Raw genomic sequence first — 12,052 nt, forward strand, 5'->3', positions numbered from 1 at the left:
ATGGTTATAGATACTGGTATGTTGGAGTACATGTTTTTGATATCAAATTAATATACAGTAATTTGTGATGGGGCTGAAAAGATAGATTTTTAGTTAAATTGCATAATTCTAGTGAATTTTAAATGGACCTGGTGTTTTCGAAGGTGTAATATTTTTTCAGAAAGTTATGGATGAATCTTGAGGACTTGTATGTCGGACTATTCCAAAAATTAATTATAGGTCCTACAGGTATTCCTTCTTTATGAACCTTTGGTAATGCTTCGCTGTGGGGATGCTCGGATTCATGTTAATTAGTTTTTGTGCTTCATGTTCACTGAGAATGAACGAAGTATGTTTGAGTATCTGCTTGAGATTTCTTTTAATGCTGTTGGTTGGGTCTTTTTTGATTGCCTTAAATTAATTTTCTGAGAAAAAATTATTTTTTTCTGGATAAAAGTTCCTTTGCTCATGATCGCAGTGGCATTTCCTTTATCAGCTTTCATCACGATTAAATTATTGTCACTGATGTTTTGTTTCAAGAATTAATTGTTTTTGTGGGAAATTAGGAAACTTTTGATTTGCTTTTCTTTATTAAGTTAGAGACTTTTTCCGGGATAGTAAATCTAATTTCAGGTTGAATTTCTTGATTGGAGCAGAGATTACCCTATGCAGTGGCTGCATCATGTGACTTACATAAGGTGGAAGAGACAGAAGAATTCGGCAGCTATTGTGCATGTGACCTGTATTGAGTTCTACTTGACTGGGACCATAATGAATAAAGCATGGATTGACATGAATCAGGACTTAGGTCACTTTGTGACCTCTTTGGCTGTGCATGGCTTCCATCATAAAATGTGCAAGACAAAATCATACCATGATCCAAACTCAGATTGAGAATTTGTGAACATTACCACGTTCTTAAGTGTATAAATCTAGGAATATCATAGACTACTGCATGAACTGAAATGTATTCTATCTTTTCTACTTGTAAGCTTATTCTTCACAAATTCTGTGCATTAATAAATGAATTAAATATCATGTTGTGTGAGTCTAAGCATATTTCCTAAACCACAAGCTTTCTTGTTTCTCGTCTTCTGTTGCCATATGTCTTGTGTTTCCAACCTAAATATACACTACAGGATTAGTTTGGTAGTATTCTTTTTTACTAGAGGAATGGAAACTTCTGAAATGGCATTGGATCTTGTATGGCTTATACCTGCCTTTCATATATGCAAGTTAGTTTTGAGTAGATAACATATGATTTTAATGCCAGCCTTTTTCTCATTTTAGTTCAACAACAAAGTTTGACTCTGGAAGTGGATGGCCATCATTTTATGAATGCATGAAGGATGCTGTGCAAGAGAGGAATGATTCAAGTCATGGAATGATCCGTACAGAAATATTATGTTCGACTGTAAGTACTAAAAATAAAGGCAATCTTTGTTCCAGAGTTTTTATTTGTAATTTATTTCTTTTTCTACCTCAGATAAAATATAATTTCTGTTAACTTTGTTAAATTTTTAGTTGCCACAATTTATTGTACTGCACATTAAAGCCCATGCAAGCAAGCTAACAGGCAAGTTTAAAATTTTATATGACTGTAGCAACAGGACCACTAATTTTTCATGGAATTTGGATCAAAGGCATGTGACTTTTCACTTCATAGTTTCATTGTTGTTGTCGTTAACAAATACATTGCAGTTGGGAGATTTTATAGCAAAATTAAATGACAAATCACAAATTACATAAATACAGTAAACAGTTACATGAACACAGTATATTAACAAGGAATTATATCAAAATAAGAAATTTAATGATAAAGAAGAATAAAAAGAAATACATTAAAGCAAGAAGCAAAAAAATACATGAGCATTAAAAGTTCCTTGTGGATAGTATAACATAATTACAATCAAATGTTTAGGAATTAATTCAAAATTTACAAAAGTATGTTAAAACATTCCCTAACAGGAATAACATAATTAGAATGCACTCACCCAGAAATATGCTAAATATTTACAACAATTATTAAAAATATTACTTCACTATTCACCAACATTTCACACAATGACACAATGTCCTTGAGCACATGACAGCACAATCAATGCCCCACCTCATACTTCCTTCCTTCCTTGTCACAAAATACACCCTAAGTCACAATATTTTCAACTTTAAGGGGCAAATATACCACCAGATTTGAGGCACTGCTATGGGCACCAAGATGGTCTCCTATTATGGCAACATACTCTGGCAGAAAATAAAATCCCAACATCAAGAAGGAGTTGTGCTGGATAAACTAAATTTGGGAGACATATTTGCACATCTGAAAGATGATGGCTATTCAAATTTGCATGCTAGTCAATGAAGAGTGGTGCTACTTGCACCACTATGACTTTGCAAAGTAAGTTTGCTTTAAATATGTGCTGTACACTTTGTAAGTATTAGTCATCATCCGGTGTTGATGCTGTGAGGTAGGTGTGAGTCAAAGATGTCTTTAAGGAGACAAAGAAGGCAGTATCAGTAGCTTACTGAGTTTGAACGAGGCCGTGTAATAGGATTATGAGAAAGTGGATGTTCTTTCCGCGATATTGCAGAAAGACTTGCAGGGATGTGTCAACAGTGCATCAGTGTTGGCAACAGTGGTTACGGGAAGGCAAGAAGACTGAGGTCTGGCCCCACACGGGCCACTACAGAGAGGGAAGACATTCGCTGCATGGCTGTGGTGGATCATAATGCATCTGCAGCAGCCATTAGAGCTTCAGTTGGCACCAGAGCGACACAGTGAACTGTAACAAATTGATTGCTTAAAGGACAGCTCGGATCCAGACATCCTGTAGTGTTCATACCACTGACTACAAATCACTGCAATCTGCGACTTCAGTGTAGGGTAGGTTGGAGTAGAAATTTTTTGTGTTCTCAGATCAGAGCTGTTTCTCTCTTGGTGCCAGTGATGGCCGTAGATTGGTAGGGAGGAGGCTTGGCAAGCGCTTGGGACGAAGCTGTTAGCGGTGTCGACACACTGGACCTACACCAGGAGTTATGGTCCGGGTAGTTATTTCCTCTGACAGCAGGAGCACACTCGTCATTATCCTAAGAACCTTGATAGCGGATGTATACGTCAACTGGTGATTGAACTGGTTGTGCTGCCTTTTTATTTGCAGTATTCAAGGGGATGTTTTCTAGCAGAATAATGCTCATCCACATACTGCTGCTGTCACCCAACGTGCTCTACAGAGTGTTGACCAGTTGTCTTGGTCTGTGAGATCACCAGACCTTTTACCTGTTGTGCACGTATGGGACATTATGGAACAACATCCAGCATCATCCAGTACCAGCATTAAGTGTTGCTGATTTGACTGACCAGGTGCAACAGGCATGGAACTCCATCCCACCAAATCACATAAGGCACCTGTACGACACAATGCCTGCACTTTTGCATGCTTGCATTTAAAATCATGGTAACTACAGCGGTTATTAATGTAACATCATGTCGTATGTCTTCTTGCGCATTCTTGAACCTGTGACCTGGAAACTTTAATCAAATAAATATGTTACCAAGACAATTGCTTAGCCTAAATTGCATTCCTCTTAACAAATGTCTTCTTGGTGTTGGGATTTCATTCTCTGCCAGTGTATTCATAGAAAAACCTTGGAAAGATTTCTGTGGAGGTCCATTGATGATATCTTTCTTCTATGGCACTATGAAGCTAACCTATTTGACTCCTCAACTACAGTGCCCATCTCACTTGGCAGATCTCCCCCCACCTCCCTCACTTTACTCACATTGATCTCCACCTCCAGGATGGCAAAATCAATATCTCTGTACACATGTAATGCACTAACCATCCATGGTATCTCCACTATAACAGTTTTAACCCACATCACATGATACGATCTCTACCATTTATCCTTGCCATCTGGGGCAAACTGATTTGTTCAACCCCTAAAGCCCGTGCCTCCAGCAATGATAACCTGAGGAAGGCCTTTATTGCTAGGGGTTATACCAACCAATTGGTTGACCGCCAGATTTCTCGAGCCAAGAACTATGTCCCCAGAATCTCCAAGCAAACTAATCCAGTTCCCTTCATAACCACATATCATCCTGGTCTCCACAAAATCAGTCACATTTTAAAACAAGCATTCAGTCTTCTCTCATCCCCACCATACACCTATAAAGAAGTAGTTCCATCTCCTTGCCTGGGTATTTCTGTGAGTACTAAAGCCACTCCGAGTCTATGTTGCTGTTTACAAGATACAGTATTTAAGAACAGACACCCTTCATATCTATGTCATTTTCTAGACGAAAATTACTTTGTGGAATTGCTGAAATGGGAAAATTGGCCTCCAGTGTGAAAAGCCATTAACTAAACCACTTCTGCCATGCCTTTTTCATTTTCCTCTATTGAAGAAGTTGACATATACTCTGAAGACGAAAATTACTTTGTGGAATTGCTGAAATGGGAAAATTGGCCTCCAGTGTGAAAAGCCATTAACTAAACCACTTCTGCCATGCCTTTTTCATTTTCCTCTATTGAAGAAGTTGACATATACTCTGAAGAAATTAGAAATATAATTTAGACTCATTTGATTGAATCTTACTTGGAGTTCCTCTTCTTGATATAAATGATATTGTATTTGATTTGATTTTGTCAGTAGTGATGATATTTTTAAGAGAGATCGGGGTTGGATTTTATATTATACTAGCAAGATACCCGTGCTTCGCTACGGTATTATACTGAAATTTATAATGCTTATTGTTTTATATATAATCCGCCGAAATTCGCGATCTGACTCGTTTTCTGCGAGAATCCACCAAAATTCCCGATCTGACTGGTTTTCTATTATTTTACGGCAAGTTTCCTCACATTTTTCAATCTTCCTTTCCAGCAATCGATTTCGTACATCCCGGGCTAGGCTGAGGTATTCCTCCCGGTCAGTTGGGTCCGTAAATCTTTGCCATACCGTATTTTCCTATAATCATTTTTAATCTGGATAAAATCCTTCAGGAGATCCGGCGTGGTGTCATATTGGGTGCCTTGGCGGCACTGAACTCGCGGCCGGACTGCATTCTTAGTCATTACCCGTCCAGGAGCCGTTTCCAGCGTGGTCCGCACATTTGACGACGGTCCGGAACATTATTATTATTATTATTATTATTATTAATGTTATTCTTCTTATTATTATTATTACTATTATGTGTTGCTGGGATGAATGATGACAGGGAAAATCGGAGTATCCGGAGAAAAACCTGTCCCGCCTCCGTTTTGTCCAGCACGAATGTCACATGGAGTGACCGGGATTTGAACCACGGAACCCAGCTGTGAGAGGCCGGCGCGCTGCCGCCTGAGCAACGGAGGATCCTTATAAGTACATTAAGAACAGTAAAATCAATTGGTCTCACCTCCTTTTACACCCCACCGCCGTTAGTTTTTACTGCCAACCCCCCCCCCCCCGCCCAAAATATATTAAAAGAAGGCGTGTTTCTTTATGTTTAAGGGAGATTCCAAACACCAATGTTCACGTCTATTACCTTCAGTTTTGAGATATAAGTATCCCCATAAATATAATTTACTTTTGTCACTTCATTTCAAACTACTCCCCCCCCCCCCCAAGTGAATTTTTCCGCAAAAAGTACTTGTTTCTTTAATAGTGAAGGATCTTCTAAATACCAATTATCATGACTCTAACTTATTCACTTTTTGATTTATGTGTCCTCATGAAAGGAATTCAACTCCTTTACACTCCCGCCCCCCAAGATGGTTTCCCCCCCAAAACGCGTTTTACTTTGTTTTTAAAGGAGATCCAAATACGAATTTTCACGTCTGTAACAACTTTAGTTTTTATTAGATGTATATATTCTCATACAATTTTCAATTCTTTCACCCTCCTCCCCCCGCTTCATTGGATTTTCCGAGAATACGTGTTTCTTTACTTTTAAAGCAGATTGCAAATATCAAATTTCACGTCTGTAACATCTTCATTTTTAAGATATCAGTAGCCTAATTAAAAGAATTCAACACCATTTTCAGTCACTTTTACCCCCCTCCACCCAAGTGGTATTTCCGAAAATTAAAAATACATGTTTCTTTATGTTTAATAGAGATAAAAATACCATTTTTCACTTCTGTAACATGTTAAGTTTTTTTTAGATATACTGTAAAAATTCTCATTTTAAAATTTCACCCCTTTTGGGTTCCCCTTAAGTGGAGTTTCAAAAAACAAATCACCTGTGTTTCTTTACATTTACAGGAGATTCCAAACACCCACTTTTTACGTCTGTAACATTTTACGTTTCCAAGATAATCTTTCAAAAAATTCACCCCAATTTGTCACTTCTGTTTAACCGCCATTAATAGGATTTTCCAAAAACTAAAAAATACGTGTTTCTTTATTTTTAAAGGAGATCCCATATACAAATTTTCAGTTCTGTAATATCTTCCGTTTCTGAGATATATGTATCACAATTAAAGGCATTCAACCCATTTTTCACCCTTTTACACCCCTCCTATTGGGATTTACAGGAAACAAAAAAATACGTGTTCCTTTATTTTTAGAGGAGATTCTAACTACCAATTTTTACATCTGTAAATTTTAAAGTTTTAAGATGCAGACACATTCATTTTAAAAAATTCACCCCCCTTTTCACCCCACAATATTTGGATTTTCCAAAAACGAAAAAATACGTGTTTCTTTACATTTAAAGTAGTTCCCAAATACCAATTTTCAGGTCTGTAATATCTTCAGGTTATAAGTAGCCTCATTAAAGGCATTCAACCCATTATTCACCCTTTTACACCCTTCCTATTGGGATTTTCCGAAAACAAAAGAATACGTGTTTCTTTATTTTTAAAAGAGATTCTAAATTCCAATTTTTACATTTATAAACTGTAACAGTTTTGAGATATAGATACACTCATTTTAAAAAATCACCCCCTTTTCATTCCCCATTAATTGGATTTTCCAAAAACAAAAAATACGTGTTTCTTTATTTTTAAAGGAGATCCCAAACACCAATTTTCAGGTCTGTAATATCTTCAGTTTCTGAAATATAAGTAGCCTCATCAAAGGCATTCAACCCATTTTTCACCCCTTTTCACCCCTCCTATTGCGATTTTCCGAAAACCAAAAAATACGTGTTTCTTTATGTTTAATTAAGATTCTAAATACCAATTTTTACATCTGCAAACTTTAAAAGTTTGGAGATATAGATTCACTCATTTTAAAAATTCACCCCCTTTTCACCCTCCCATTAATTGGATTTTCGGAAAAAAAAAAAAAAAAAAAAAGTGTTTCTTTATTTTTAAAAGAGATCAAAAGTACCAATTTTCAGGTCTGTAATATCTTCAGTTTCTGAGATATAAGTACTGGTATCCTGATTAAGGGCATTCAACCCATTTTCCCCATTTTCACCCCTTTTCACCCCTCCTATTGGGATTTTCTGAAAACAAAAAATACGTGTTTCCTTATTTTTAAAGAAGATTCTAAATACCAATTTTTACATCTGTAAACTTTTAAACTTTCGAGATATAGACACACTCATTTTAAAATTTCACCCCTCTTTTCACCCCCTTAGCGAAGGAATATCCAAAAATCCTCTCTTAGCGAGCACCTACATCTTAATATGAATATATCCCCAAAATTTCATTTCTTTACGTCCAGTAGTTTTGGCTCTGCGATGATGAATCAGTCAGTCAGTCAGTCAGTCAGGACAAGTTATTTTATATATATAGATGGGAGAAATTCCATTTCTGTGAGTTTGCGTCGGGAGATGGTGGGTTCGAATCCCACCATCGGTAATTCTGAAAGTAGTTTTCTGTTGTTTCACTTTTTCCCAGTAGGCAAATGCTGGGGCTGTACCTTAATTAATGCTATGGCTGCTTCCTTCCCAATCCTAACCCTTTCCTATCCTTGCATTGGTGTAAACATTTGATGTGTTAGTGCAAAGCATTATAGTGTAGGAACACAGGATTGAATCAAGAAAGGAGAGTATCAACTGTTTATCATATCATCATTTAATCTTATTTGTAAGTATTTATAGCAGGTCTTTGTATGTATGTTTGTGTATGTTTGAAGATGGCAGTGTATGGAAACTGTCCTTGTCCTTTTTTGTGTTTTTTCTCTACTAGGGTTGCTATCTTTTGCCAAATGAAAAAAGGAACGTGTCACTGTAAATATCGGACATTCTGTGGAGATCATACTCACTGTTGATTTGAGAACAGGGTTAAATTATCTTATTTCTTCCAGGTGTATTTGCTATTTAACTTTTGGTGCCTTTTAAATGTCAGCTTAGTATATTGTACTCATGGAATTCTTGACAGGACATTTTCATAATTGTTGAAATCAGAAGTTCACTCTTTATTGGGGATGCTGGTAATTTATTTTCTCATATCAATCCTCTCATTTCAACCAGGAACACCAAGCACAAAACAGTAATTTGTCAAGTTCCTTAAGTTTATACCCTTCATTATGCTTTATAAATACTGGTACCCATTTCTACGATACATCTTCACCACTTTCCAGGATGTCCAGTAATGTCTCCAAAAATGAACTCTATGTAGAGCTCTTCTATATCAGTTTCCTTGATTAATAGAAGACATTCAATTTCATTCGTATAAGAGATCATGAAGCTGTTTTTGTTATAGTTAATTAAGGTGATAGAAAGGAAGGCTGTAAAAGTAGGACTATTAAGCAGTACAATTTAATCATTACGATCACTGGAAAATGGTAAATAAAGATGTAAAGAGCCAATGGGATGGGTTTAAAGCAATTGCTGAGGAGTGTGAAAACACGTTTTAAAGGTGGTAAGGAATGGTAAAGACCAACTATATCATATCAGAGAAATAAAGAAATAGAGTTCGGAGTGGTTGTGGAAGTAAGGACAGATTGAAGAAAATTACTATGAAATTGAATTCTAAAATAGCAAAAAAAAAAAGTCAGCTGTTAATAACATGATGGCAAACATAATTGGCAGTCTTGAATTTTAGGGAAAAATGGAAAGATATGTTTAGGTACTTTAAAGCAGAACCAGGTTTCACGAAAGACAATCCAAGGATCATTAATGAACAAGTGGAGTGTATTTGTGAGGACAGTTACCCAGATGTTAGGCCTCTTTAAACAACAAGCAGCATCATCTCATCATCATCAGAAGGCAAAAGTATTCAGTCAGCTGTATGTAAAGATGGTTGGCTATAAGAATAACGGACAGGTAGATGTGATGACTAATAGTGGTGAAGTGATGATGTGGTGATGATGGTGGTGATAATAAAGGCATTTAAAAAATATATAAAAGTTGAAAGCTGGAAAAGCGGCTGGGATTGATAAGATTTCTGGGAATATAATAAAGGTAATGGGTTGGGATATAGTGCCATGTCTGAAATATTTGATGAATTTGCTTGAAGGAGCTATATCAGAATTAATGGAGATTTGGTATAGAAGCCTTAGTGTACAAAGGAAAGGGAGATAAATATAACACCAGTCAGTTTGGCATGTTGCTTGTAAGCTATCCCAGCAAATTTTTAAAAAATACTCGGTATACAGCAGTAATCCCATCCATCGGACATGACTGGCAACAGAAGACACCAAGCACATCACAACAAACAATGGTCAATGTAATGTTATTGTTGTTCAATGTTATGAGCTTTCTGTATTGTAGGCCTTCACATTTAGTTTTTTTTTCGACTCTGTGATATTAGGGCGTCTTACGAAATTATTTATAGCGTAGGCTGTAGTTCCTTATTCCCCGACTTTACATAACGATTTTCATTAAATTCTGTTTACCCATTTTCTCGTGACTTGGCGCTGATATGGACTTAGCCACAAAAATACACATTCATGAATATCTCTGTTATCATAGCCAGTACGATAAAAATGTATAAGACATAAATGATCGGAAATTTAATACGGTATAACTTAAGTAATTTAGTATTTGTCGATAGGGCCAGTAATAACACAAATATTTGAGAATTTAATTTTAGGCCTTCCCCTAAACTACCATTCCACCCAGCGTGAATAAAAATTTACAGGCTAGATTGTAGCGATTTATTTCTTGACTTCTCATACCAATTTTCATTAAGATAGGACTACTAATAATATAAAAGTTTGAGTACTTAAGTTTAGACCTTCCCCTAAACTACCATTTCTTTCAGCGTGAATAAGACTGTTTATGGCCTAGATTGTAGCGACTTATTTTTCGACTTTTCATACTGATTTTCATTAAGATAGGACCACTAATAAGTTAAATCAGTTCAGCTTAAGCCACGGTCGAGCGCGGACGTATTGCGTGGAGGGTCCCGGGAGTGGGAGTAGGGAGAGAGAATGCTGAGTGCGGGAAGGTTGTGTGGAGTTTATAATACCAATATAAATGGTCCGTTATTGGACATTATAAATTTTCCAGCTAACTCATTCCTGGTTGCCAGCGTTTCGCCCCTGTGTGCTAGGCTGGGCTCTTCAGTTGGTACCTAGCACACCTACCAAGACGCTGGATAGTGCATACCGTGGAGGCCACTGCGTAGGCTAATTGTAGCCACCGGCAGTGCCAATGCACTATGAGAGACATTGTCTCATTATCAAAAATTGATGCCTGCTTGGCCATCAGATGATGTAGACGTTGATTCCCATAGGGAATCAGAAATAATTGTTCCGAATGAGTAAATTTATAATACCAATATAAATGGTCCGTTATTGGACATTATAAATTTTCCAGCTAACTCATTCCTGGTTGCCAGCGTTGGGAATCAACGTCTACATCATCTGATGGCCAAGCAGGCATCAATTTTTGATAATGAGACAATGTCTCTCATAGTGCATTGGCACTGCCGGTGGCTACAGTTAGCCTACGCAGTGGCCTCCACGGTATGCACTATCCAGCGTCTTGGTAGGTGTGCTAGGTACCAACTGATGAGCCCAGCCTAGCACACGGGGGCGAAACGCTGGCAACCAGGAATGAGTTAGGTGGAAAATTTATAATGTCCAATAACGGACCATTTATATTGGTATTATAAATTTACTCATTCGGAACAATTATTTCTGATTCCCTATGGGAATCAACGTCTACATCATCTGATGGCCAAGCAGGCATCAATTTTTGATAATGAGACAATGTCTCTCATAGTGCATTGGCACTGCCGGTGGCTACAGTTAGCCTACGCAGTGGCCTCCATGGTATGCACTATCCAGCGTCTTGGTAGGTGTGCTAGGTACCAACTGATGAGCCCAGCCTAGCACACGGGGGCGAAACGCTGGCAGCCAGGAATGAGTTAGCTGGAAAATTTATAATGTCCAATAACGGACCATTTATATTGGTGTTATAAATTTACTCATTCGGAACAATTATTTCTGATTCCCTATGGGAATCAACGTCTACATCATCTGATGGCCAAGCAGGCATCAATTTTTGATAATGAGACAATGTCTCTCATAGTGCATTGGCACTGCCGGTGGCTACAGTTAGCCTACGCAGTGGCCTCCACGGTATGCACTATCCAGCGTCTTGGTAGGTGTGCTAGGTACCAACTGATGAGCCCAGCCTAGCACACGGGGGCGAAACGCTGGCAACCAGGAATGAGTTAGGTGGAAAATTTATAATGTCCAATAACGGACCATTTATATTGGTATTATAAATTTACTCATTCGGAACAATTATTTCTGATTCCCTATGGGAATCAACGTCTACATCATGTGTGGAGTTTATCGACAATGATTGGTGTGGAACAATACAGAGCAACTATAGGAAGATGGCAGGGGAGACAGAAGAAAGAAGAAGTGATACCAGGTGGGTGTAAAGTTGAAATGGAGATTAAAGGAGAATTATTGCTATCAGCGGCAGTGGTTATAATATTGCTATGGATTCGGGGGGTTGAGCTGAACCCAGGTCCGACCTATAGTGGAGATGAGACCTGGGAAGACATGGAAGAATTCAGAAAAATTATAAAAGAGGTGGTTGAGGAAGTCTGCCCCTTTGAGCAACTTAAAAATATGATTCAAGAACAAACCAGGGAGTTTGAAAAAATGAAGGTATGGTTACGAGAAAGGGCTGACGATACAACAGCATAAGTGAGGAAAAACGCTGAAGAAGTTG

At 37.6% G+C, this 12,052-nt stretch overlaps 1 protein-coding gene across 1 annotated transcript in view; it reads left to right on the forward strand.

Moving 5' to 3' along the window:
- Window positions 1-12,052, forward strand: part of LOC136857248 (peptide methionine sulfoxide reductase MsrB) — a 43,875-nt gene that overhangs the window by 20,495 nt on the left and 11,328 nt on the right. Inside the window, exon 4 of the mRNA XM_067135740.2 lies at window positions 1,270-1,393. Coding sequence (XP_066991841.2) covers window positions 1,270-1,393 — 124 coding nt within the window. The remainder of the gene's footprint in view (window positions 1-1,269; window positions 1,394-12,052) is intronic.

The sequence above is a fragment of the Anabrus simplex genome, chromosome 1 (assembly GCF_040414725.1).
Source record: "Anabrus simplex isolate iqAnaSimp1 chromosome 1, ASM4041472v1, whole genome shotgun sequence".
Classification (NCBI taxonomy): domain Eukaryota; kingdom Metazoa; phylum Arthropoda; class Insecta; order Orthoptera; family Tettigoniidae; genus Anabrus; species Anabrus simplex.